General features: G+C 35.8%; 1 protein-coding gene and 1 non-coding gene across 3 annotated transcripts in view; both read right to left on the reverse strand.

The window, feature by feature from the left end:
* Nucleotides 1–1,433: 1,433 nt before the first annotated feature.
* Nucleotides 1,434–27,100, reverse strand: part of TRIP11 (thyroid hormone receptor interactor 11) — a 66,083-nt gene continuing 40,416 nt past the window's right edge. For both annotated transcript variants that reach the window (XM_032623936.1, XM_032623935.1), the window contains exons 15-21: nt 26,446–26,549; nt 20,864–20,963; nt 8,413–8,494; nt 7,492–7,606; nt 6,948–7,064; nt 5,575–5,719; nt 1,434–3,470 (exon numbers count right to left, since the gene is read on the reverse strand). In XM_032623936.1, coding sequence (XP_032479827.1) covers nt 3,250–3,470; nt 5,575–5,719; nt 6,948–7,064; nt 7,492–7,606; nt 8,413–8,494; nt 20,864–20,963; nt 26,446–26,549 — 884 coding nt within the window. In that variant the 3' untranslated portion in view covers nt 1,434–3,249. The remainder of the gene's footprint in view (nt 3,471–5,574; nt 5,720–6,947; nt 7,065–7,491; nt 7,607–8,412; nt 8,495–20,863; nt 20,964–26,445; nt 26,550–27,100) is intronic.
* LOC116750224 lies at nt 13,032–13,146 on the reverse strand. Its single transcript, XR_004348931.1, has one exon. It is a non-coding gene; the product is annotated as a U5 spliceosomal RNA (small nuclear RNA).

Genomic DNA, 27,100 nt, shown 5'->3' on the forward strand with positions numbered 1-27,100 from the left:
CCTTCTAAAGAAAAAGTCAGCAGCTGTTTGCTAAAAAGTTTTTTTTTTATTGTGGATGAAGACATTGCCAACTTACATATATCATTTTTATTTGGAGCCGTTTTTTTGCCTTGCAGTGCTCCTGAGAAATTCAGAAATGCACTGACTTTAGCTCTATGAAACACGACCCAATATTAAGGCTGGGCTGTAAATATCCCACCGGATATTTCCCTAAAAGTCAAAAGACAAATTATAAGTTGTAAGTAGAGAAATCTTAATAAGTTAAAAAGTAAAGACTGGCAAATAATCACAAATGTCAGATCATTAAAAGTACCATTATTTTTCCATAGGAATATATAAATGTTACACTTAACTTGATATTTAAAAAACGAAAGATAAATTTTTGTTAATGGAAGATGTTTTAAATAGTTTGATATATGAAAAACTTCATTAGCCTTAAAAATCAAATTTAAATGCCTTAAGTTTGACACATAATAGCTCTTTATCAATAATTCTTATTATCTTTTGTCCCTGAAGCATAGTTTTTTTTTTCCACCTACTGACTGGAAAAGTATTTTGACTTTTTCCCCCTTTCAATTACCCATTAAAAGGTTACAATAAACTAGAGGCTTTACATGGGGGGGATATTTAGTATTTAGTTGGATGGTTTTAAGAAAGTCATTCCTTTTTCCCCCATGTTTTTGTCACTTAGTTTTGGTTTTGTTTTTTTCTTTCAACTCAATAATGGCAGGAACTAAAAACTCAACCATGAGATACAGTATTATACCAAGATCAAATCCAATGACTGGATGAATTTTCTACTACAATATAGCAGCTGAAAACCGTTAGGAATGCTGTGAAAAACTGTGGCAGCTATGGAAAAATTCAACCACAAATTTTAGTAAGTTTATAGAGAAGTAAACAGCAAAATTACTGTAGTTAAAATACTGCAGTAAAATTAGTGTTAGCAATGTCCAACTGCTAACATTAGAAATACAAGCTTCTTCACTGTATGGTTCCTAAGAAGATTCTTTGAGCAGGTGTTTCATCTCTGACTCATCTTAGTTTCAGAAAAGCAGATGAGTTATGCTTGGTTTAGATCAACAGACACTTAGTATGCACACCAGTGAGCTATAGTTTCGATGAAGATACAACTGAAACATTAGGTACTACAGCTTTAGGATGAGGTCACGTACTTTTTAAAATAGCAGCCATGTAAGGTCATGTTGGGATGTTTAGATATGCAATCCACCCATAACAGCTTTCCAACTTATGTTAAACTATGGGGTAATGGGAGGGATAGGCTGTTTGGAGCAGGGAAGGAAATACTGAAAATGTCATAAAAGGCATTTAAAATATGATGACATGCTACTTATACCCACCAGGCATCTCCTTTTCAAATTAAAAGAGGGAATTTTTTTCTATATTTCTTCAAAATGAAGGATCATGTTGTCTTTTTTTTTTTTTTTTTTAACTTAGAAACTTTTATTTCGGATGCTCCACACTGAAAGAAAAATTCAATGGCAAGCAGCAAATAATTTAGGATGGTCAGTGAAAGTATCTTTGAAAGGACCTTATAAAACCTAAGAGTAATAATTTCGTAGAGAAACAATAATGGGCAAACCGGACAGGAGACAGTTGGATAGTTCTAATAAAGCGCTTGTATGACAACTTCCTTTAAAGTATGCTAAATAAAGAATGGCAATATAAATAAATTAGCAAAGGAGACAGGGGATGTTCTGAAGCAGCAATGTCTAAGTTACTAGATTTTTCAGAAAAACAAGTTTTATCCATCAACACATAAAGACTTCCAATCCTCTAAATACAGTACAAAGTATACAGTTAATCACAGCAAAATTTACAAACAACCAAATTTAGCCCTGGTCAGAGCCAGGCCTATTTACATATTTGGATTAGTATCGTTTTCACCTTTCCTTATTATACAGATGTTTCTATTTTAAAGGCATATCGAAATTTACAAAATTTGCAAAGAAGTGTCTTTAAATGTACAACTTCAACAACTAATACAAACATGAATGTCCCGACGTAATTAAATTCCAAGTCAGGAATTTTATGAGGGGTTTATAAAAAAATTAAAGGAATACTCCCTTACCGCGAAGTTCCAAACACCTGGTGCTGGTGTCGTTGAAGTGATTTCACTACCCTCAGTGACTGTGAGGATGAGAATGGATGACTCCAAGGTGGCCGTACCTCTCATGTCAATACCTCAGATAGAGGCAGGAGGTGTCACGTCTAGTGATATTGCTAATTATAGTTATGTAAATGCAGCTGTAGAATTTAACACTTAGATGAAAGTTGTGAGTAGGTGTGTAGAAACAGTTTTAAGATGCTATTTTTAAAGAGACACCTTAGCTCTTAAAACTAAACCATGTGTTCACAGTATGTGCTCAACAGTAAAGAAGAAGAAGTTTCCAATATGTTCAGCGACTTAGAAGGATCTCAAGGGAGTTATGCTGAGTGAAAAAAGCCAGTCTCAGAAGGTTACATACTGTAGGATTCCACCGAATGGCACTCTTGAAATGACAAAACTATAGAGAAGGAGTGTAGTGAGGGGTTTCCAGAGGTTAAGGAGACGGTAGGGAAGGAGGTGGCTATGATTGTGAAAGGGGAGCACAAGGGGTCCTTGACAAAACTGTTCTCTGTCTCTGCACTGTCATCACATGAATCTACACACGAGATGAAACTGCATAGTACCAAATACACCTTCCACCTGAGGACACCTGTGACCTCCCAGGGACAGCCTTGTTCTTAACCTGTCTACTCCACGTCCTCTTAAAGATGATTAATATATACTTTAGATCAATTTTTGCACTACGCAGATAAGCCACCACTATTTTCTTCTTCCCTCTTTTTGGTAAATCTGTTGATTATCTTTAAAAGATAAACTACATGTCTCTAGCTTAAATGAGCTTGAAAAGGAAATAAAGAGCTGATATATAGCTACTAGTGTTTTCGTCTTTTAATTTTTCTTATTTTTGTAAATTAAAATTAAAAGAGTGAATGTTTCTAGCTTAAGTTAGGTCAAATCAGACAGGGAAAAAAAGCAGATAATATAGCAAACACTTCCTCCTTGAACACCTGCAATTTCTAGAAGCATTGACAATACTGCTATTAAATTTAGATAAAGTATAACTGTGAACAAATACATGACTTCTTCCAAAAGGCCACTTTGTGATAAACTACATACACATAGTGTTCACAGTTTTTTTTTTAAAGTGCTATATATGTCATCTCTGGCTTGAGAATCACCTACTGCTTTAAAAGGTCTTTCAACACAACTCCAGCGCTGTTGTCAGGTAACACTGGCAAAGGCGTAAATGTGGGCAGTACGTCTGAGATGGGTTTCAAAAGGAGATGCCCAGGCCCTCCAGGTCCAAGTCCAGCTGGGTTAATGAGAGGCACAGCCGCAGAGCGGGGAGCTAGGAACGGATTCACATCTGTTCTTCTACCGGACCTGGGTTCGGTTGTATCTAAATGACAAAATATGAATGATTTAATCTCCCATCTCTTATCTGGTCACTGTTATACATGTGTTTTAGGTTCCTAGATTTGGCCCCCAAATAAATTTAATTCATATGCTGCCGGGTTCTGGATCGGATAAACAGGTCTATGAAACACAGAAGGTGAAAGAGGATAAGGCAATAAATAGAGAAAGAAATGGAAGTGAGAAATATTTGTATGTAGAGCTAATACTCTATTAAACACATGAGTATGGTTGTCTTATACTTGATACCAGTTATATAACTGATTAACGTCATTTACTATAACAACAGTTTTTTAAAAGATGTTTTCTATGTAACCAGGCAAACTCTATCTAACCACCTGAAAGATGGAAGGACTTGAGAACTTGTTTTGCCCAAATTATTATAATGGTCATGAAAAAAACTAGCATCCATATTGCAATGATAACAATCAGATTTAATATTAATTTACCAAAAGAAAAAACAACTTATGCATTACATTAAATGATCACCTTTTAGACGTTCAAAAGTCTGAAAATAATTCTCATTAGATTATTTCTCTGTAAAGTCAGGCGGAACAATTAAGTTTTTACTGGAACAGGCATTTGGTTTACATACTAATTTCTTAGTGGGCAGAATTCTGCTTTATTACCCAAGATGATTAACAACTTCATGGTTGAGAGACAAGCAACCTGTTGAAGGCACCCACTTCAGCAGTGGGAAACTCAAATAAAAGAGGCCTCCAAAACAAAGGGAGCATTGAGACAAATTCATCAAATCTTCTTATCATTGAGCACCCCTGGGTCCCCAAGTTGTACTTTCCTGTGAATGACAATTTTCCAAACTCTGAAAAAGCTTCTGGTGCTATGTGGTAAGCTCTGGCTTTTGTCTCTGATCAATACAAATGAAGCTGCGCATGTGACTTGATAACTGAAGGTGGGGAGGTGTATGAAAGAGGAGGAGAGGGAAGAAGGGGAAGGAGTGGAGACAGGGGAAAGGAGGGAGAGGGAGGGGAGACCCTGCCAAAAGAAATTTTGGAATCAAAATTTAAATAAGGTATATTTAAATAAAATTTAAATAAAATAAATTTAAATAAAATAGAATAAATTTTAGCTTCAAGATGCTAAAATCTAGTATAACAAGTGTTTTAGTATAGTCTACACATGTTAAAGTTGAGACTTTTCTAAAGACTAAATTTAGTAGACAAATCTTTTATCTAAAATAATTTTACCACTTTCTCTTTCTATAAAGTTCAGGAAAATAGAAATATTCATCTAAATAAGAACTAAGGAAGTTATTTAAATTTCAGAATATAAATTCAGTATTTTATCCAAATTTAAGTATCTGGCATGTGACAAACTTGACAGTATACAATATGTTCCTTTACAGTCCAACTAGCAAACATGTTAGTCTGTATTAAAATATGAAGATTTCAGATGAAAGACAGCCCTTCCAATAAAGAATTCATATATAGTCTAATGGATTACACTTTAATTTGAACTCAAGAAACTTTAGTACATGCCAATATAAGGGATATAAATAGTGGAAGATCCTTACAACCTAGTGGGGTAGAAAACTACATCCACATATTGTTGAACCACCATACCATTTGCTTCCAGGCAGGCCTTTTAACATATAAGAACTCTTCATAATGTTCTTGGATGTGTAGGCCAGTTTACTAAACAGCTCTTGTACATATTATTAACACACCAACTTTGGTTTTTGAGTGTAACACTTAGATTATTATCACAGGGGAAAAATCTTTCTCTAACTATAAACTACAATTCGAAAGGAAAATGTGTGAACAAGCAAAGGTTTACCAGTTCAACCACCACTTCCACGAATAATTCAAGGTGTCTTATGCAGACAGAGAAGAATTATTCCAATATATAAAGGGAAAATATTTCATATTGCTTAAATTAATCTAAGCTAATTAAATATCAGGTTGCTACAAGAATGTATGAAGCCAAAATCTAACGCCTTACTGGAATTTTGGAAGAAGTCATTATTGCACATTTTCAAAAACACTAAAAATTTAGTTAATATCACAGTAAAACATAATCAAAAATTATCAATTTTTTAAATTGTAGAAAAAATAAGTATCTGATTTTACCTTTAAAACTTCCGGGTACAATTGTATCTAGTTTTCTCCTTCCTGGTGAATCTAGAGGTTTCATATCATGAACAGAAAGCTTGGGTGGTGGAATAGATGGATGAGATTCTGTTTCTAGAAATTTAACAAAAAGTTCTGAAAAAGACTAAGAAAAAATATTTGGGATATATTAGGCAGATAATAAAATTATATTCACTACAGCTAAGAAACTGTACCAGCTATTCTAATTAAATATTAAAAACTAGTCATGCTACCTGAATCATTTCTTTATGAACAAGCCTTATGAACAATTAAAAGTGCTAGCACTCTGATACACAGGTATCAATCAAAAACTTTAACAATTTAATCAATAATCTTTGATGACAACACTTGTTACAAACCTCATAATGAGAATTAGCCACCAGATAACAGATTTCTCACCATCAATGGCACTTAAGACATCAAGTCTTAAATCATTTTAGTAACCGTTTACATAGACATAAAAAAATTATATCAACAGAAAACAAGCATTAAAGTCCTATTTTTCTAGAGTAACACCCAATGAATGAGTACAGCAAAAGCTCACCAGTAATATTATCAGATTAAAATAATGTCATGTAGAACTTTCCTTTAAATTAAATTTTATGCCATCCAATTTGAGTTCTATCTTTCACCAGCTTTGGGTAAGTCACCTATCCTCAGTTTCCTCTTTAGTAAAAAAAAGAAAATAAAGAAGTAAACTCCACATTCTAACTCACAGTGCTACTCAATTCAATTAATACTCATCTTAAGCCTACTATATACCAGGCATCATATTTTCTTGTTTATTAACTGCCTCCTCCTACCAGAATGTACGTTTGTTGAGGGAAAGCACTTTACCTATTTGGTTTGCACCCGCATCCTCAATGCTCAGAACAGTCTGGTACACAGCAGGTGCTCAATAAATATTCACTGGCTCAATGACTAGGTAGATACATACAGGCATAAAAACAGAGCCTCTGTCTTCAAGAATCTCATAACTTAGTAGTAAGAGATAAATGACTGTGGGCTGATAGCAGCATGATCAAATACAAAGGAAGGAACAGTTAATGCTTTGAAAAATCAAAGTACCATGTAAACAAAATGTTAAAATAAAACCTACTGATATGCGCAATAAAATGATTAAAACTGGTTTATTATCCTTACGCGACCCGCCTCTCTGGATCTGGTTCCACAACCCCAAAAGAAAATGGCTTATTATCCTTACGCGAACCACCTCTCTGGATCTGGTTCCACAACCCCAAAAGAAAAGGGCTGTATAAAATAACCTGAAAAAGAAGTCTAATTCTTTGCAAATGAACATGATGTACAATCATTTCGCTGCTCATATCCAGCAGGAATAAATCAGCTCTTACACTATTAAGCAGAGATTGCTGATTTGGTCTCAGAGGTGTGTTGGGAACACTTTTGGATCCTCCTCCAAGCCACCCAGTCATCCACTTGGTAACACCACCCTGATCTTCATTCAACAACTGAAAGATTATTTTAAAACAGAAAAATATTATCAACACAAGAAAAGAAAACAGAAGCACTTTTACATGATTTCAGATGGTAGTAAACCATGTTTTCCAAGTCCAATTCCTAGTTTCCTACTGACAGAAGCTACATATAACACTGTCATCCTAAGCACTATTTCAAATTAAAATTTGAGGACTGTCACGTCTCAAACTTGAAGCATTCTGATATGAACGGTTGCATATAAGTTACAAAACATTTAAACTAATATTATACAAGCTGTGCAAATCTGCTTCTTCTCTGTAGTATAACATGATTCCATTTCCACATTATTGAGAAAATTGCATTCAGCAAGTTATATAATACACAGTAAAAAAAAAATTTATATGATACCAAGCATTTTAGTTATAAATGTATTCAAAATGGCATTCAATATTCAGTTACCTGTTCCATTTCCTCCTTTTTGATACCTAGGATGCTTCCCATTAATCGTAACACTTCATGACGCTGATTTTTTGGTGTGTGGAAGTGTCCAGTGAAGAGGTTTCTCATTAGAACTCTATGAAAACGGAAGCAGAAACAGCTCAGGCTAACTCACCAGTTGTCTCAATATCTAGTGTATCCAAACAATCAACACTAAACATACAAATATTTAATCATATTTAAATAACAGTTATAAAAAACACTAAAATATTTTAACGTAGCTTTAAAAATTTTTTGACAAGTCTAATTAAGAATATTGCAAACAACCCAAAATGTGTACCTTTAAAAACATCACTTACTAGTCACCAACTTTCTTCAACCAAATAATCAACTGAGATGGTACCTCATTAGTAATTCTCAGTGCCTGTCTGGGTTGATGTCTTAAGGAGACACTTCAGATTTTTCCCTCCGTATCCTAAATGGTGACGATAGTTCTTGTGCTTAACGGTTATGCTTATAGTTCCTCATTCATTAAAAATTTGCTCAGAATATCTAAATCTTTAAAACGTTAAAGATATACTACATGTATACCTAGGTTTCACACCTAATGCATTTGAGCAAGATATATCCACTTAAGGGCAGTAAAGAGAACCAAAAAGAATGGTAAGAATAAACTTTATATTTTCTAAGTACTTTATATTGTGGTGATGTTTTAACTCTTGCCTATGGTTTTAAGAAAAAGAATTTGAGCTGGGAAAGTCTATTTAAAAACCAAGAGAAAACAAGTTACTGACCCCTCATTAAAACTAACTGCAGCTCATCATTATATAAGAAAAAGAAAGGGATTTTTAAAACCTTAATCACATATATTTACATGGAGAAATTGTTTTTACCATAAAAGTGAGCCCCACAAAGTACATAAAAGTAAAAGGCAGAGCATACTTGTCCACTTTTCCTTCTGTGCTATTTACTAAATTCATCAATTTCTTTTGTACATCATCCAGCATTTCTTGTCGGAGCTCATCTGTTTTAAAATATGTGAATAAAGAGTCATTAACTGATTAAAATAGTCTGTATGAACATATCATGAGATTTATGACATCTTTAGTGAGAATTTTGAATGTATGTACTTATTCTAATTAGGAATACTCAATTGTGTCCACCTCTTCTTTGGTTCGGGGAATTAGGTTCTCTGGTATAGAAATTACCTAGAAGCCCGAGTATGCGTTAATTCACATTGTTTACCCCCAATAAAATAATCAATTCTTTAATAGAACATTTAAAAACCAAAGGTTTTCTCATTCTCTTCAGAAACTTAACAACAAAGAAGAGATTTTTCACCACTGCTCCTTTGCATGAAACATCTCCAGAGCCACTCTTTAATGGGAAAATACCGGAAAGGACAATTTTAGATTTTCCTTTTTCCATTTTCCCGGCTGGAATCTTTTTTGGTGAGCTAAGAAGAGGAAGAGCAGCTAACGCAACCAAGACCATGGCTCAGAAGGCAGCTGATAGGGCAAAGTATCCTGGGGTAAATAAGCTGCAAGAAACAATTCAGATAACTGGTTCTCACACTAGGCAAGATACTATAGCTTATGACTGATTTAGAAAGATGTTTAGATTATTTTATTTTTAAATTCTTATTTATTTTAAAAGGAAGCAAAATCTGTAAAGTCTTGGCAGAATACTAGGAATGTGAACAGTACTAAAATCAAAGTCTAGAATTACAACAGGAGAGACCCTGTTCATAATCAACCATGCCATGGGACCATGGATTCCTAGACTAAGGAACTCTCAGCAAACCCATGGAGTTTACACCCGTTTCCTCAGAAATGGATAGTCTGAGCCGAAGGAGATGCTTATTAACATCAAGCTAGATTACAAATTTCATTCTGAAAGAAATTAGGAGAATGCTTTGCAGTACAGCTCAACTTTTCAAATCAAGAAACACTCACATCCCAACATGAGACAACTCTGACCTCTTTCCACAAACCTACTCTTTGTTACGCAGCATTTTCCTAGTGGTAGTGGGATACAAGTTTCCTTATCCAGTATGCGACTTGCAAATACTTTCTCCCACTCTGTGAGTTGTCATTTCACTTTCTTGATGGTATCCTTTGAAGCACAAAAGTTTTTAATTTTAATGAAGTCCAATTTAGTTTTTCTTTTGTTGCTTGACCCTTTAGTGTCATATCTAAGAAGCCACTGCTTAACTCAACATCACAAAGATTTACTCCTATGTTTTCTTCTAAGAGTTTCACAGTTTTAACTCTAAAATGTAGGTCTATGACCCACTTTGAGTTACTTTTTGTGCATGGTATGAGGTAAGGGTCCAACTTCGTTCGTGTACATGTGGATATCCAGTTGCTCTGGTACCATGTGTTGAAAAAACTATTCCTTTGGAATCCTTGTTGAAAATCAATTGACCAGAAATGTATGATTTATTTCTGAGCTCTCAATTCCCACTGCAAGACCTCTGCAAACGTTTTTCCTTTTGCCTGGAAAGCTCTTTTCCTTCGGCACTGCCTATTAACTCCTCTTTACCATTCACATGTCAGTTCCCAAGTCCCTTCCTCAAAGAAGTTTTCTCTGAACCTTACAGATTAGGCCAGGTTCATCTGCTTTATGTTTTCATTCTGTCTGTACAGTACTAAAATTCTGATTTACAGTACTAAATGTATATACAAAATGTTCAGTTTAACTGTTTGCAATGGTTTGTAGTTTTTCCACATTGCAAAAATCTAAACTGCAAAATGTAGTAGGCTAACTTTTACCAAAACAGAGGTGGTTGTCATAACCATATTATAAAAGCAAGGTTTGTGTTTGGAAAATCTACTACAAACATTTCCTTTCCTGTCTTTCCAGGGAGGAATTTAAGCTTGGACATTAAGAGAGAGACAGACAGACACAGAAAGACAGACAGAGACAGAGAGAACAAGACTATTACTAAAGTCTGAGTCAGTAAAAGACATTTTAGATTCTTTTTTTTTTTTTTTTTTTTTTTTGCGGTACGCGGGCCTCTTTTTTTTGAGGTACGCGGGCCTCTCACTGCTGTGGCCTCTCCCGTTGCGGAGCACAGGCTCCGGACGCGCAGGCTCAGCGGCCATGGCTCACGGGCCTAGCCGCTTCGCGGCATGTGGGATCTTCCCGGACCGGGGCACGAACCCGCGTTCCCTGCATCGGCAGGCGGACTCTCAACCACTGCGCCACCAGGGAAGCCCACATTTTAGATTCTTAATGGGCACATACATACTACGAACCATGGTGCCACGTGGGCCTTTTCTAGTACTACCTTCTAAATTAAGTAGAACTCTTAATTATTCAGAGGAAGAACAGCAAGTAAGTTAATCTCTTGTTGATGTTCTGAATTAACCACCCCACTCATGAACTAAAGTAAGAGCTAGAGTAAAGATGGGCACAGTCTTCTCTTTCATCCTTCTCCACTTCTCTTCAAGGCTATACAAAGGTAGCAGAAGAAGAGGTCAAACTTAATCTATCCCCAACCTTCCGTTTCTCTGAGACTTCCCTTCTCCTAACTACTTTCTTCTAAAATTAATGATTTTTATATTGATTACATGTCAAAATGATAATATTCCAGATATGCTGAGTTATATAAAATATATTACTAAAATTAATCTCCCTGTATCTTTTTACTTTTTAAACATGGCTACTAAATTTATTTTTAATTATAAATGTGGCTTCCATTGCATTTTTATAGGATAGCACTGCTTTGGAGTATAACCAGGATATAACCATTACACTGTACTGTCTCTTATTAAAAAAAGAAAAGGAAGATAAAACTGAATGATAGATATCTTCAGAGTAAAATTCACAGAGCTGATTCTGATAAAAATGATTTTAGTAAAATTAATTGGAAAAATTTAACTTTGCTCCATGAAAAACTGATCAGGAAACCCATCTTAATAAAGTTCAAGTAGAAAATATTTTCTCGATGAAAATTCTTTAATATGGGTATAACTTTTATTAAAATCTCTGTGTTCTCTCAAAAAAAAAAAAAAAAAAAAATCTCTGTGTTCTGAAAGGTCTGATCAAAACATCCTTAAGGCCAAAATAATAGGGTAAAATTTCTTAAACTCATTATCAGAATACAAGTTAGTTCTGAGCTAATGAGAAAGAGAACTGATAATGTGCATATCCTTGCAGACATGTAGAGGGCTATTTCAAATATGAGTAGTTTAAATGGGTTCTGATATTTGAGTCTAGAAAACAACCTCAGAATTTGGGGGAAGGGACTGGAAGGATGGGTTAACTAGGAAAGATTTAGAAAAGAAAAGAAAGGCAAATACTGACTTCAAAGGTCCCTACAGATTTCTCTTTTTCCCCAGGCACACCTATACTCCTCCCACAAAAGATTCTCAATATTTCTCCATAAAAACTGCACACTAATTCAAACCACAATTTGAAATCAGAATTATATTTACATGGGCAGGCAAAACATAGTTATTCAGAAATGGGGTTTTAGCCAAATACAATATCCCTGTGAAATAACCTAAAAACATGCCAAAATAATTGTCTGGAAGTTAGGCGGGAAAGAAAGGGCAGTGGGGGTACACTTTAAAGTTGAGCAATAAAGCAACTGAGGTTGGTCTAGTTTAGGGGAAGAGTTACTCTGAATATCTGACATCCTAAAACCATATCAGAGCCTCGTCTCTGTAATACCTAGAGATGGTACCATGATCTTCATCACTTGATTTAAAATCAAAATTTAACATAAAATGTAAGTGACTACAACAAATTAGTACATCATAATTTTACATTTTATTTGTAATTAGTAACACTGCACTATTAATACTATCTTCAGAGAGCATCGTACAGTTAGGTCACACTCCTTACAAAGTCATTGGCTATTTTATGACTAAGCTCCCTTGGACAAGATTCAAGTTTATTTAACAGTCACCTGACTGAGAAAAGAGAGATGGCTGGAGCAGGACTTGAGAGTCCGGAGACCTGCGTGTGAATTATGGTCTTGTCACAAGACCTGGATGTGAATCATGGTCCTGTCACCAGGGCTGGATTCTGATGCCTATTTTGTAAAATGAGCATGCTTACCTCAAAGGATTTTGAGAGAAATCTACTGAGTGATTAAATGTGACATTTTTAACCAGTAAAGTTCTATATAAAGCATTAGTATTCAGTCACCCGATTTTTTAAAATATCAGCTTTCAACCCAGCCCTAACCATTATCGATAATATGTATCACTTTGGTTAGCATTAACACTGATAACTTCTCCTCCATTTACCTTATTTGTCATCTTTACAAACTATGGCAAAGAAGTCAACGCAAGGAAAAAAGAATGTTAGAAATATGATTTTATTATAGATATGTCAGTAAATAAACTGGGTCTTGTGTCTTACTTGGACTGGCTACCTAAAAAATAAATTTAAATCTGATATATTAAATGTAATATAAGGAAATTTAGCCTCTTCAGTCAATTAAATATAATTAAAGCAAAGGCTAGAAGTTTGACGGTCTTTTTATTACAGAATTTCAACTTATACAAGATCACTTTCATTATAACACCAAACGATTTTTTTTTTCTAGCTCTGCCAAGGAAGGCCTCAAAAAATTTACTGAACACTCAGATTTGTTTCTCTCCACGGAAATCTTTAGTAAAAGGCAAAAGATTTGTTTGATCTTGAGAGAAACCAGAGCATCCAAATGATATTTTTTAAAGGCACCTTGTATTTATTTACATTGGAAGTTAAGACATATTAGTGGGCTTCCCTGGTGGCACAGTGGTTAAGAATCTGCCTGCCAATGCAGGGGACATGGGTTCGAGCCCTGGTCTGGGAAGATCCCACATGCCGCGGAGCAACTAAGACCGTGCATGATAACTACTGAGTCTGCGCTCTAGAGCCCTCAAGCCGCAACTACTGAGCCCATGCACCATAACTACTGAAGCCCACATGCCTAGAGCCTGTGCTTGCAACAAGAGAAGCCACTGCAATGAGAAGCCTGCGCACTGCAATAAAGAGTAGCCCCACCTCGCCGCAACTAGAGAAAGCCTGCATGCAGCAACAAAGACCCAACGCAGCCAAAATAAATAAACAAACAAAAAAAGACATATTAGCAACTGCTTTGTCTTTTAACTCATTTCCTTTCAACCATTTCAACGGAATTTTAAGGTCTAGAGTATATGGTGAATGCTTTCTTGTTCCATAATTATAATTATTAATTGCAGAGTAAAAAGTAATTTTTGTAACTCCACTTCCTAGCAATGAACTCACAGAAAAGAATTTTATTAATACAGTATAACCTCATTAACTTGAATTTCAATAGATTAGAATCTGTGATTAAACTGAAATATCAATGTTGAAGTCTACTGGATTATTTGTACAGTTAAATTAGAGTTACTATGTGCATTTGAAAGAGATTTGTAAATATGTCAATATTTTTAATGTAACCAGATCAAATTTATTTTTCCTCTCCACCCTCCTCCCTCAATCCTTTAATACATTAGAATTCAGATAATTTGTACTGCATTTTTCCATATCAAAACAAATTTTCGTAAAGACTGAATATTATGAATCAAGTTTTCTTAAAAAAATTTTTTAACATCTTTATTGGAGTATAATTGCTTTACAATGGTGCGTTAGTTTCTGGTTTGTAACAAAGTGAATCAGTTTTACATATATACATGTCCCCATATCTCTTCCCTCCTGTGTCTCCCTCCCTCCCACCCTCCCTATCCCACCCCTCTAGGTGGTCACAAAGCACCGAGCTGATCTCCTTGTGCTATGCAGCTGCTTCCCACTAGCTATCTATTTCACACTTGGTAGTGTATATATGTCCATGCCACTCTCTCACTTTGTCCCAGCTTACCCTTCCCCCTCCCTGTATCCTCAAGTCCGTTCTCTAGTAGGTCTGTGTCTTTATTCCTGTCTTATGCCTAGGTTCTTCATGACCTTTTTTTTTTTTTTTAGATTCCATATATATGTGCTAGCATACGGTATTTATTTTACTCTTTCTGACTGACTTCACTCTGTATGACAGACTCTAGGTCCATCCACCTCACTACAAATAACTCAATTTCGTTTCTTTTTATGGCTGAGTGATATTCCATTGTATATATGTGTCACATCTTCTTTATCCATTCAACTTAGGTTGCTTCCATGTCCTGGCTGTTGTAAATAGAGCTGCAATGAACATTTTGGTACATGACTCTTTTTGAATTATGGTTTTCTCAGGGTATATGCCCAGTAGTGGGATTGCTGGGTTGTACGGTAGTTCTATGTTTAGTTTTTTTAAGGAACCTCCATACTGTTCTCCATAGTGGCTGTATCAATTTATATTCCCACCAACAGTGCAAGAGGGTTCCCTTTTCTCCACACCCTCTCCAGCATTTATTGTTTGTAGATTTTTTGATGATGGCCATTCTGACCGGTGATTTGCATTTCTCTAATGATCAGTGATGTTGAGCATCCTTTCATGTGTTTGTTGGCAATCTGTATATCTTCTTTGGAGAAATGTCTATTTAGGTCTTCTGCCCATTTTTGGATTGGGTTGTTTTTTTGATATTGAGCTACATGAGCTGCTTGTAAATTTTGGAGATTAATCCTTTGTCGGTTGCTTATGAGTCAAGTTATATATTTAATTTTTAAAGGTTCACACAGACCTGCCATATCTCAAAAGAAAGGGCCACAATTGGGTCAGTAAAGTCATTGTAATAATTTTGCCACTTACTGAATATCATCATCACTATATACTTATACTGTTACTTATTAATGACGAAGACTTTCTAGGCTACAGACTAAACCTCAACCCATTTCTGAAAGCTCACTGTTACAAATTAGCACAAACTAAATCTGATACAAAGAAATGTTTTGTTCAGACCACACAGGGTTTTTTGAAAAAAATTACACGTCACATTAAAAAACTGGAACATTTCACATAAGTCTACATTTTTGGTGTCTCTTGAAAGACCTGAAGATCTGGCAACCCTGGACCCACATTCCTACACAACAACAGTTCAGTGAAGCTGAGAATTTGTTGCCCCCTATAAGAAGCTCTCCAATTCACCACAGTCTCTACTTAGTCCTAAATGCTCCTTTATAATTTGGGCCCCAGTTTACAATTTCTGTTTGTGATCCATACTTATAGTTTCATTTCTTCACACAGCAGCTCACTCTCACCTCTGCCTTCTTGGCACTCCACACCAATACAGCACACACACACACACGTACACGTTATTAGTCCACCAGATCTTCAGCCAGTTTCCAAATTATGACACACAGTTTCATACGAATTCCTCCCTCTATCCAGAATGTTCTTCCCGAACTCTTTGCCTGCTTCACTGTACGTATTCACCATTCAAGTGCGGGCAAGTATACCCTTCACTAGCCTTTCCTACCCTTCTACACCACCATCAAGAAGTAGAATGGATTGCTTCTTCCTTTTGAAATAGCTTGCTGCATGTATGTGACTACATGTAGTCTTCCCCTATTTCTGCTTGACTATAAACCTCCTGAAGGTGGAACTCTTGTCCCGTATCTTTGGTACTTATTTTACTGCTTGGTACACAGCACAAAACAATGAATCTGTGATAAATGAAAGAATGCCTGACTTTTCTCTGGGAAGGGAGACTATCTGAGAATAGAACACAGGTCAAAAAAGAATAAATGATTTATGTTATGAATTACTCATATTATTCATATGAGGAAAAATACACAAAACATACAAAGTCAAAAAATTCTCATATCTACATAATTTGCTTTTCCCTTTATATCTAGAAGAATTAATAAAATATACATTTAAAAGTACAACCATTAAGTTGAAAAGGGCTTAATTATTTACCTAATTGATATAGCTTTTTTCTTAACTAAAATGTTGACATTTTCTAGTATACCCAGATGTTTATATCATCACAAATAATTTTTTAACTATTTATGGCAATTCAGAAAACTGCATCTGGTATTTCTTATATGTTTCCTCTAAAATCACCACTTCTGCCAAAAACATCTATAAAGAAATCCCTCAAAAGGTTTGGGTAACAAAGCGTCTGGGAATGTATCTGGCCTATGTTCAACAGGACATTATATGTTTTCTTGTATAAATCGTGTCCTGGAAAACGGAATGTCTTTATTTAAAATAAAAACTCTACCATCCAACACCATAAAGGCGGTTCCATGAAAAACATTTTAAACTTCTTTTATATGTGTAGTTTTAAAATACATTTTTATGCTTCATATTACAGTTGGTTTACTGGGGCTTATTTTATACATTCTTCTAGATTTTCTTTAAAAAAACACTGTAAAGAAATTTTCCATTCTGAACTCATAGAAGACTTTTTTTTAAAAGCAGTCACCAAACCTTCTCAAAATAAGAAAAAATCAGTGATGGGGCCCTTTCAGATATGGCTATAAACTGGCACACAGACCAAAAGACTTCCCCAGTGGTAGAATCTAAACTTGTATTGCTTATGAAAATTTATTTTTCTTGGTGTACCATAAAATTTACCACCCTTTTGAATAATCATTATCAAAACAGTAACTCTCTTGTGCTTGCTATTTCAATTTTATCCAATCGTTTCCACTTAAGCAGGAATTTATCTCAAGGATGATGGTAGAGAATAATAAGCGAAAGAAGGAAAATGTTAAATTTGGCCATGAATATAGGAAGATAACATGTCTTTTCATGGTTCAGGTTTCCACAGGTAGTATATTTTCCCACGAACGACAATTCCATAGAAATTCTGAACTCTGATCAACTCAGAATAGTTAATGAAAGACACTGTCCTATCTGCTTCATAGAGGACTAATGTCTTAAGTTTGAACAAAATCAATAAAATATAGGATGGCATGTGAAATAAGTCTTTGGAACTACACTGAAAAAGAAGACTTTCAGGTAAAATGTTGAAAGAATAACTTCTAAAAGGAAGGGAAGGAGTAATTCTTCTACCAGCCAACATTATCTATTAAAATATAGCACCTATAGGATCTTTTTTTTTTTTAATTTTTGTCTTTGTTGGGTCTTTGTGGCTGCTCGCCGGCTTTCTCTAGTTGGCAGTGCGCAGGCTTCTCACTGTAGTGGCTTCTCTTGTTGCAGAGCATGGGCTCTAGGCGTGTGGGCTTCACTAGTTGTGGCATGCAGGCTCAGCAGTTGTGGCACACGGGCTTAGTTGCTCCGCGGCATGTGGGATCTTCCTGGTCCAGGGCTCGAACCCATGTCCCCTGTATTGGCAGGCAGATTCTTATCCACCGCGCCACCAGGGAAGCTCGTAGCACCTACAGGATCTTAGGGTTTCTTTTCATTGTTACCTTCCCTTGGTGTGTGGGTCGGCAGGGTGAGGGGGAGAAGACAAAGAACTACTTACATTTGGGGAGTAAAATCCTATTACTAGTTTAGAGCTCTGTCTGCTCAAGTTTCTTTCCCCCATGGAATGTCCCTAACCCTTCATGGGATTCTTGGAGAACTAAATATGCACTGTCTGACCAGAGTTGAGCACCACTGTCTTAAACTATGAACCTATGGTGTATCTATGCCATGTGTTACTTCGTTAACTAAGCTCCTTGAAAAAAAAGGGATCCTATCTAGTATCTCACACAGCATCTAACATGAAGCCAAGTAGTTGGTTCTCATGAAATATTTAATGCCTGATTAAGGCATCTTCATACTTTTCATACAAAGTCTGTAAATACTTGGAACTCAAAACCACAATTGCCCATACACGGCACTGACAGTTATGGACTCTAAGAATGATTGAAATCATTGACAATTTACTATTTTAATACTGGTGTTATAAGCAATAGCTCCCTTTTCCTATGTTTGACCAGACTGAATCATCTCATCTCTGGTGGCAATTACATAATCAAGCATTTCAAATAAAATAGCACTTTTTAAAATGAGTTTCCTAATATTGTTTAAATGTTGAAACTGCATATCAACTAATCATCGACAGTCTACAGATGCTTAGAAATAAAACAATACTTTGCCTCTACGATTCAAGTCTCTATGTACTTTCTAGCAACAAAAGCCAATCTGTCTTTTTCAAAATTGTTTCTCCTGGCAAATATTTTTGCTGTCTGGCCAAGTTTTGCATTTAAAATAAAGTACAGTATTACAACATCAATCAACATTTAAAGTACTTAATGATCTATGAAAGAAAATATACAGTGATTCTTTTGAAACAACCAAGCCAATCAAAGTTTTATTTATATTATCAAATCAAGAGTGCAGCTTTGATAAAATAAAATCACATTTGTGTTTAGAGATCTAAAAGCAATATTAAGCACTTAGGTAATAAAAGAAAACAGACTGTTAAGAAGAGCTTAAATGGCAAGAATGACTTAAAGACATCACAGAACTGCCTGTCCTTTTACCCCCACTTCCTGTCTGTGCAACACTGGCCTCTTGCCTGCCCTTTCAAATACCAGTTGTATAAGCATAATTAGAGCTTTTTCTGTGGCTAATATTAACTTTACAAAATGAGTCCAAAGTTCCTATGTATTTACAATGAATTATTACTGGTAACTTTTTACATGAATAGGGGCCTAGGCCACCTAAGCCTTGCCATTTACAATCAAAATCTAAAAATATTCTACTACTGAGGATTTAAATGGGTGCCTAAACAACTTACTAAGTAGTGCAGGGACTCTGATAACATTTAGCAACTACAGTAAGTCAAAGAATTTTTTATCTTACCATCATCTACTGGGAATGACACAGGTAGTTGTCTAAAAAGGTATGTGAACTTAAATATTACAGTAGCATGACATATATAGCAACCTTGTCACAGACCAAGGAGTTGCTTCAGAATACTGCCTTTTTACCTTCATTAGTCTAGCCCTTCCCTAGGATATCAATTCCTTGGCTAAAACCTTGGGTGCTCAGTACTTCTCCTCCAGGTTGCCCGTATGTCTTCCAGATAATGTTGTAGTTACATTGGCTTTCAACCTAACTAGACTGTTTTCCCAGCAAACACTGCCTGCGGGTAAGGGCAACCGTTTCAATATTTAGGGCACAGCACAGTGGATACTATCCTATCTTCAAAGGAGATATACAGAACAGAATACAAGTCAGATTATAAACAACTGTTTTCCTGACAAGAAGAAATACAGTAACATGGAAAGATTATGAACTTTGGTCAAGGATAAAAGATCAGTTTAAATCTCAGTTTCTTTAACTTATAAAATGGAACTAATACTACTTACTTTAGAGTTTCCTGTGAAGAGTAAATAAAATATGAGAAGACTAAATAATACAGTATATGTTATATAAAATGCCCATGATACTCAATATATAATTGTTTCCTTATTGTCCATTTCCAGCCCCTCTATTACATTTAGAGTTCTAAGGCTGGCCGAATCTTACAAAGCAAACAGAGGACTTTTAGTTGGGCACGAATTTGCCGCAGAATCAAGTTTTCTTGAGGACGATACCTCACGTGATCTTATTATTATTTTTTATTCCTAACAATCTCTCATCTCCTGTCTCCTGCTGGTTTTAGGCCAACTTCCTCAGCTTGTCCTTTGGTATCCACACTTCAGTGATTTGTCTACTTGCCTCTGTAATGTCCAAGTCACTGTTTTATTGTCTGACGGTATTTGTGCTGTACCATCTCCTACTTTTTCCTATTTCTAACTCTATTTCATGTTAGGGGGTACTTCTTAATTACTTCATTACATGCCTTGGTACTACTGTGCCTAACCCAGACACCTAAAGTTGACACATTTCTAGGTTCCCATCACCTTTCCAATAACCTTTAATCATTATCTACTAAATGTAGCCCTAGAATAGCTTCAACTTCCTGGAGACTGTTACATCAGAGATTAAATGAGAGCATGCCATCTTTGTCAGCAGTTACGAGTTAACAGAGCACTATGAACCACCTGATTATCTGAGGCCCAACTGATAATCCTAAACACAGGACTCACCCTCGGGAATTGACAGGGCCTATGAGATATTTACAAGCATCAAAAAATACATGCCTGCATGTAAAGCACCGTCTATAATCATAAACAGCTAGTTATAGCCAGACATTCATTCCACAAAAAGTTACTCTTTTACTTGAGAACACTGCCTTCTCTAGCATATCAGACAGCTTTAGGCAGGATGACCACGGACTAAACAGGGAAAAGTTATACCATGACAAGTCGAGTCAGTCGAATCAATCCCTTTGATGGTCAACAGGGTGACAGCACAACTGGACTGCCTCAATATTCCGGAAAACTAACTGGACAGCCAGGGCCAACTTATGACTTTGGTTTCACTAGGACCAGATTGAAATCAAAGCAAACTGGTCATGGGAGATGGAAATGGAAGTCACAAACTAATGGCAGTTGGTCTCACTCGACTGTACTAATGCATGGGGGGAAACTACATCTGATTCAATACTAGCGTTGTAGGGGAAAAAGGAAAAGGAAAAGAACCTACTTTGTTTTTTAAGTTCTTCAATTTGTTCTTCCTTTAAATCTAACTGTTCTGTAAGTCTTGATGCTGAATCCAACGCAACATTTGCTTCATCCAAACGCTCCTGAGGAAGAAAAGTTCATTAAAAAGCAGCATGCAAAAACTATTTCACAAACTATAGGGCTGGAAGACATCTTAAAGTCAATCAACCCCGTTCAGCTAAAGAAGCTGTATTTCTGTGACCTTGGGCAAGTTCATTTGATACTAATAAGTATCAAAGATAGAACCCACATTTCACAACACAATAATGTCTCTTTCAGAGAAACTAAATAAAAAAGAGAATGCTATTTAAAGACAACATGGTGACAAAAGTTTAAAAAATGAAAATAATAAAAACTACAAAAAAAATACAAAAAGTCAAGAAATATAGCAACAAATTTTTTTTGTTTTTTGCTGTGTTGGGTCTTCGTTGCTTCGCATGGGCTTTCTCAAGTTGAGGCAAGTGGGGACTACTCTTCGTTGAGGTGCGTGGGCTTCTCATTGCGGTGGCTTTTCTTGTTGTGGAGCTCGGGCTCTAGGTGCACAGGCTTAAGTAGTTGTGGCACGCGGGCTCTGTAGTTTGCGGCTTGTGGGCTCTAGAGCACAGGTTCAGTAGTTGTGGTGCATGGGCTTAGTTGCTCCGTGGCATGTGGGATCTTCCCGGACCAGGACTCGAACCCATGTCCCCTGCACTGGCAGGCGGATTCTTAACCACTGCACCACCAGGGAAGTCCCAACAAATGTTCTTTTTTAATTTTGGCAAGTCTCATGGGTATAAAGTGATGTTTCATTATTATTTTATTACTTTAATTTTTATTTCTCTAACTATAATACATACTAGTGAATTTGAGTAATTTTTCATGTTAATAGGACAGCTGGATCTGCTCTTGTGCAAAAATCTTTGCATATCTTGCCCATTTTTCCATTGAGCTGTTATTCTCTCATCAGTTTGTAAGAGCACCTTATATAGTAGATATGAACCCTTTGCCATCAGCGCTACAAATACAGTCAAACATGTCCTACTCTGATTCTTGAGTTTTAGTCTAGGTGAGGCTCCTCCCTGCCCTGAACTGCACACTTGGTTTTCTAGATTTTCTTGGAAGGTATTTTTCTTTTTTAACATTTATATCTATAATATAGTATTTCTCAGTAGGAGTTGTTTCAACATTCCTGGCCTCTGGCCACTAAATGCCAGAAGACCCACCCACAGTCACTGTAACAGCCAAAAATACCCCCCAGATTTCCAGCACCACTCCCAGTTGAGAATCCTTGCTTTAATACAGTTGGAATTTACTTTTGTATATAGTGTAAGATAGGGGTCCAATTTCATTTTCTTCCATACAGACAGCCGGTTGTATCTACTGTTTATTAGATAACCTACCCTTTTCCCCACTGAACTGAAAGTAGTTTAGGGTTTAGTTTTAAATTTAATTCTCAAATATAACCTGGGCTCCATTTCTGGATTCTCCTTCTGTTCCACTAATCTAGTCAATATGGTATTGATTTATGGCTCTATTTTGACATTTAGTAGGCAAGTCCCTCCTCATCATTATTCTTTCACACAATTTTCTTGGCTATTCTAGAGGATTCACCCACGTAAATGTCAGGTCACGTTTCATCATCTTGAATCAGAGTGTGACAGCTTTTTTGATGTACCATCTTGGATAGGCTAGTCCCCAGTTATCCAGTCAAAACTTAAGGTAGGTATTGCTGTGAAGGTATTTTGCAAATGTAATCAAAGCTCAAAGCAGCTGAATTTAAGGAAGGCACATTATCCTGGATAATCAGGGCGGACCTAATTGAACCAGCTGAAATGCCTTGAAATCAGGACTGAGGTTTCTCCATAAAGAAGAAATTCCATCTGTGGACAGCAACTTCAGCCCATGCCCACAGAGTCCATCCTGCTTGTGATTTTTTTTCCTAACCACCTGTGAACAACAGCTTTGGCCCACGCCTATGAGTTCCAGCCTGCCCATGATGTGATCCTCCCATTTTGACTGCCAAACCTACCCAACTTGCTTACCCAGGCCCCACAGTGTTGCCAATTCCTTGTAACAAACCTCACAGGTATCCATATATGGTATATACATCAATGTATATGTGTATGTATATGTATGTGTTCATACGTGTACACACATACACATCCTACTGGTTCTGCTTCTCAGGTTGAACCTTAACTGATACAAAGAGAGACTGAAACAAAAAATTTTAAACAAAATCAAGATTAAATTTAGTGTAAAGGAAATTTAAATAAACTTTCAAATGACTTTGTTAACCTCATAGCATTTATATTTAAGAAATAATTAAAGCTTAAAAAAAACTACACTAAGATGTTTTTGAAAATTAACATTTAGATTTCATTATTCTTTCTACCATTTTTTTGCTTTTTATTTCATTAATTTCAACTTTTACCTTTACTAATTCCCTCTTAGTTTCTTCTGATTTATTTTGTTGTTTTTCTAAATATATATTACATTAAAAAATTTTTTAAACAGAGCTACTTTAAAAAGAAGATCTGGACTTCTAACAGTATGACCGGCTAGATATATTGGCCCACTGAAAACAAAAGCGTCAAATAAAATATCTTTTTAATGTGTTAATGAGCTAATGAGAAAGTAAGCATAAATGGTGAAAAAACATATTAAAAGATGCTTGACCTCATTACTAGAAATGCAAATTAAAACCATAAGATAGCCCTTCCCACCTACCACATTGGCAAACACTTTAAAAAATTCTGGTAATGCTAGCATTGCCGAGGATGTAGAACAAGAACTCTTAGTACCACTGGTAGGAGAAAATTAGCACAAGTGCTTTAGAAAACAATTTGCCCCCAAATCTAATAAAATTGAAATTGCCCATATATATCCCATGACTCAGCAATTCCAATCGAGATACACACCTGAAACTCTTATACATGTGCACCAGGAGATATAAACAAGGAAATTCATAACCACATTGTTTGTATGGCAGATAAGGGAAATGTCCTTTACCAGGAAAATGGGTAAATAAATTACATATTCACGCAAGGAATACAGCAGTGAAAATAATGAACCTTCTAACACAGTAACTACACAGTTACGGCTGAAACTCGTGAACATAATGCTAAGCAAAAAAAGCAAGCCTCAGGAGAATTCCATTTACACACAGTTCAGAATTCCATTCATACAGAGTTTAAAAATATGCAAAACCAAACAATGTACTGTAAAAAGATGCAAATCTATGTGATAAAACCATAAAGAAAAACAAGGGGGTAAAACACATAAAAGGTGGTAAGAAGGAGAGGAGATGTGGAGGGGTGCTTATGGAACTTCAAAGGGTGACAATCTTTTACTGGGTGGTGAGTACATGGGTATTTGCTGTATTGCTATTCTTATATTTTATACGTATTATCTAAATACTGTTTTCTAGTCACTCAACATTTAGTAAAAATTTTAAAACATTATGGAAGTATGTCTTCAATTATTTAGAATATTAATATGCCTAAACAGCATATTCACCTCTAACGACAGATACATAAATTTTATTACTTTCCACCAGCTATCACCAGAGTCTACTTATGACTCAGTAAAGTTTATCCTACATCAAAGAGCAAGTCACTGTGGTGTCTCTTCATGGGGTTCATTTTATTTATTTCTTATATATAATATTTATAGGCATGAAATACAGCATAATAACAAAGAGAAAAATATTTTAAAGAATTAAGGTGCAATATGGTCACCTTATCTTTGATAAAGGAGGCAAGAGTATACAATTGAGAAAAGACAGCCTCTTCAGTAAGTGGTGCTGGGAAAACTGGACAGCTACATGTAAAAGAATGAAATTAGAACACTTCCTAACACCATACATAAAAATAAACTCAAAATGGATTAAGGACCTAAGTGTAAGGCCAGACACTATCAAACTCTTAGAGGAAAACACAGGAAGAACACTCTGTGACATAAATCACAGCAAGATCCTTTTTGACCCACCTCCTAGAGAAATGGAAATAAAAACAAAAATAAACAAATGGGACCTAATGAAACTTCAAAGCTTTTGCACAGCAAAGGAAACCATAAACAAGACGAAAAGAAACCCTGAGAATCCGAGAAAATATGTGCAAATGAAGCAACTGACAAAGGATTAAGCTCCAAAATACACAAGCAGCTCATGCAGCTCAATATCAAACAAACAAAACAATCCAATCAAAAAATGGGCAGAAGACCTAAATCGACATTTCTCCAAAGAAGGTATACAAATTGCCAACAAACACATGAAAGGATGCTCAACATCGCTAATCATTAGAGAAATGCAAATCAAAACTACAATGAGGTATCACCTCACACGGTCAGAATGGCCATCATCAAAAAATCTACAAACAATAAATGCTGGAGAGGGTGTGGAGAAAAGGGAACCCTCTTGCACTGTTGGTGGGAATATAAATTGATACAGCCAATATGGAGAACAGTATGGAGGTTCTTTAAAAAACTAAACATAGAACTACCATATGACCCAGCAATCCCACTACTGGGCATATACCCTGAGAATACCGTAATTCAAAAAGAGTCACATACCACAATGTTCACTGCAGCTCTATTCACAATAGCCAGGACATGGAAGCAACCTAAATGTCCATCGACAGATGAATGGATAAGGAAGATGTGACACATATATACAATGGAATATCACTCAGCCATATAAAGAAACAAAACTGAGTTATTTGTAGTGAGGTGGATGGACCTAGAGTCTGTCATACAGAGTGAAGTCAGTCAGAAAGAGAAAAACAAATACCGTATGCTAACACATATATATGGAATCTAAAAAAAAGAAATGGTTTTGATGAACCTAGGGGCAGGACAGGAATAAAGACAGAGATGTAGAGAATGGGCTTGAGGACACGGGGAGGGGGAAGGGTAAGCTGGGACCAATTGAGAGAGTAGCACTGACATATATACACTACCAAATGTAAAACAGATAGCTAGTGGGAAGTAGCCGCATAGCACAGGGAGATCAGCTAGGTGTTTTGTGACCACCTAGAGGGGTGGGATAAGGAGGGTGGGAGGGAGACACAAGAGGGAGGGGATATGGGGATATACATATGCATATAGCTGATTCACTTTGTTATACAGCAGAAACTAACAACACTGTAAAGCAATTATACTCTGATAAAGATGTTAAAAAAAAAAAGATACAGCAAAAAAAAAAAAGAATTAAGGTGCAAAAGAAAAAGATCTAATGGGATAATACACATTATTTTAATCTGTGTGAAATAAAGTACCCAATATATTTTGTTGAAAACAGAAAATTATAGTTAAAATTTTACACTAATTTTTTTTAGTGATCTCTAAAATGCCCACCTGTGCTAAAAATTTAAATCTCATATTTGCTGTGTCTATTCTAAACTATAAGTAACATGAGGGAAATCCTGAATATCTTATTCACTGTTATGCCTCAGTGACAACATTTACTAAATTAACTGTTTAGAAAAAAAAAAAAATTAACTGTTTAGGAGATTATTTCCAAGACAAAAATTCTACAAGTAATTGTTTTGTGCATAATAAAATTTACAAGAGTAAATTATTTCAACCAACCTGTAATGATATAAGTTTTCCTTCCAGATTTTCTGCCTTTTTCTTCCATTCAGCAACAAGTTGCTTGTGTTTTTCTAGTTCAGCAGAATACATAGCTTTTTCTTCTAAAGAGGAAAAAAAAGTTACATTAGTATTTTGTAATTGTGTGATAAAATTAGAATTTTAAACCACTTGAAATTTTAATAATTCAACAAAAATAGTTCAAATGTCTTAACAAGAAAATTATACATGCCTTAGTGATGACGTTAACTGGAATTAAAGTAATGAGATCACTTTCCTCTGCTTAACTCCTTCTCCACCTTGTCCATCTTGCAAACTTTCCCTCCCTTCAGAACTCTACTCAAATATTTCCTCTTTAGCAAAGCTTTCTCTATGGCCTCAGTACCATACTATTTTTTACACGTCTACTCTAGTATTATACAGAGCAGACCTAGAGAATTCTTACGTGTAAAATTCAAAATTTCAACCACAGGAGTAACCCTGACATGTACGTATGTACAAATGTAAAGTTTTGCTCAGGCACAAAACTAACTTCTTTAACTTCATTAGCCTCACATCCTCTAACCGCCTGCCCCCTCACTAGCAGTTCATGCATTGCCAGTAATTACAGAATGTACGAGTTGACAAATGGATGGGTGAATGATCTAAAGGGGGT

Source organism: Phocoena sinus, chromosome 2, assembly GCF_008692025.1.
Source record: "Phocoena sinus isolate mPhoSin1 chromosome 2, mPhoSin1.pri, whole genome shotgun sequence".
NCBI lineage: Eukaryota > Metazoa > Chordata > Mammalia > Artiodactyla > Phocoenidae > Phocoena > Phocoena sinus.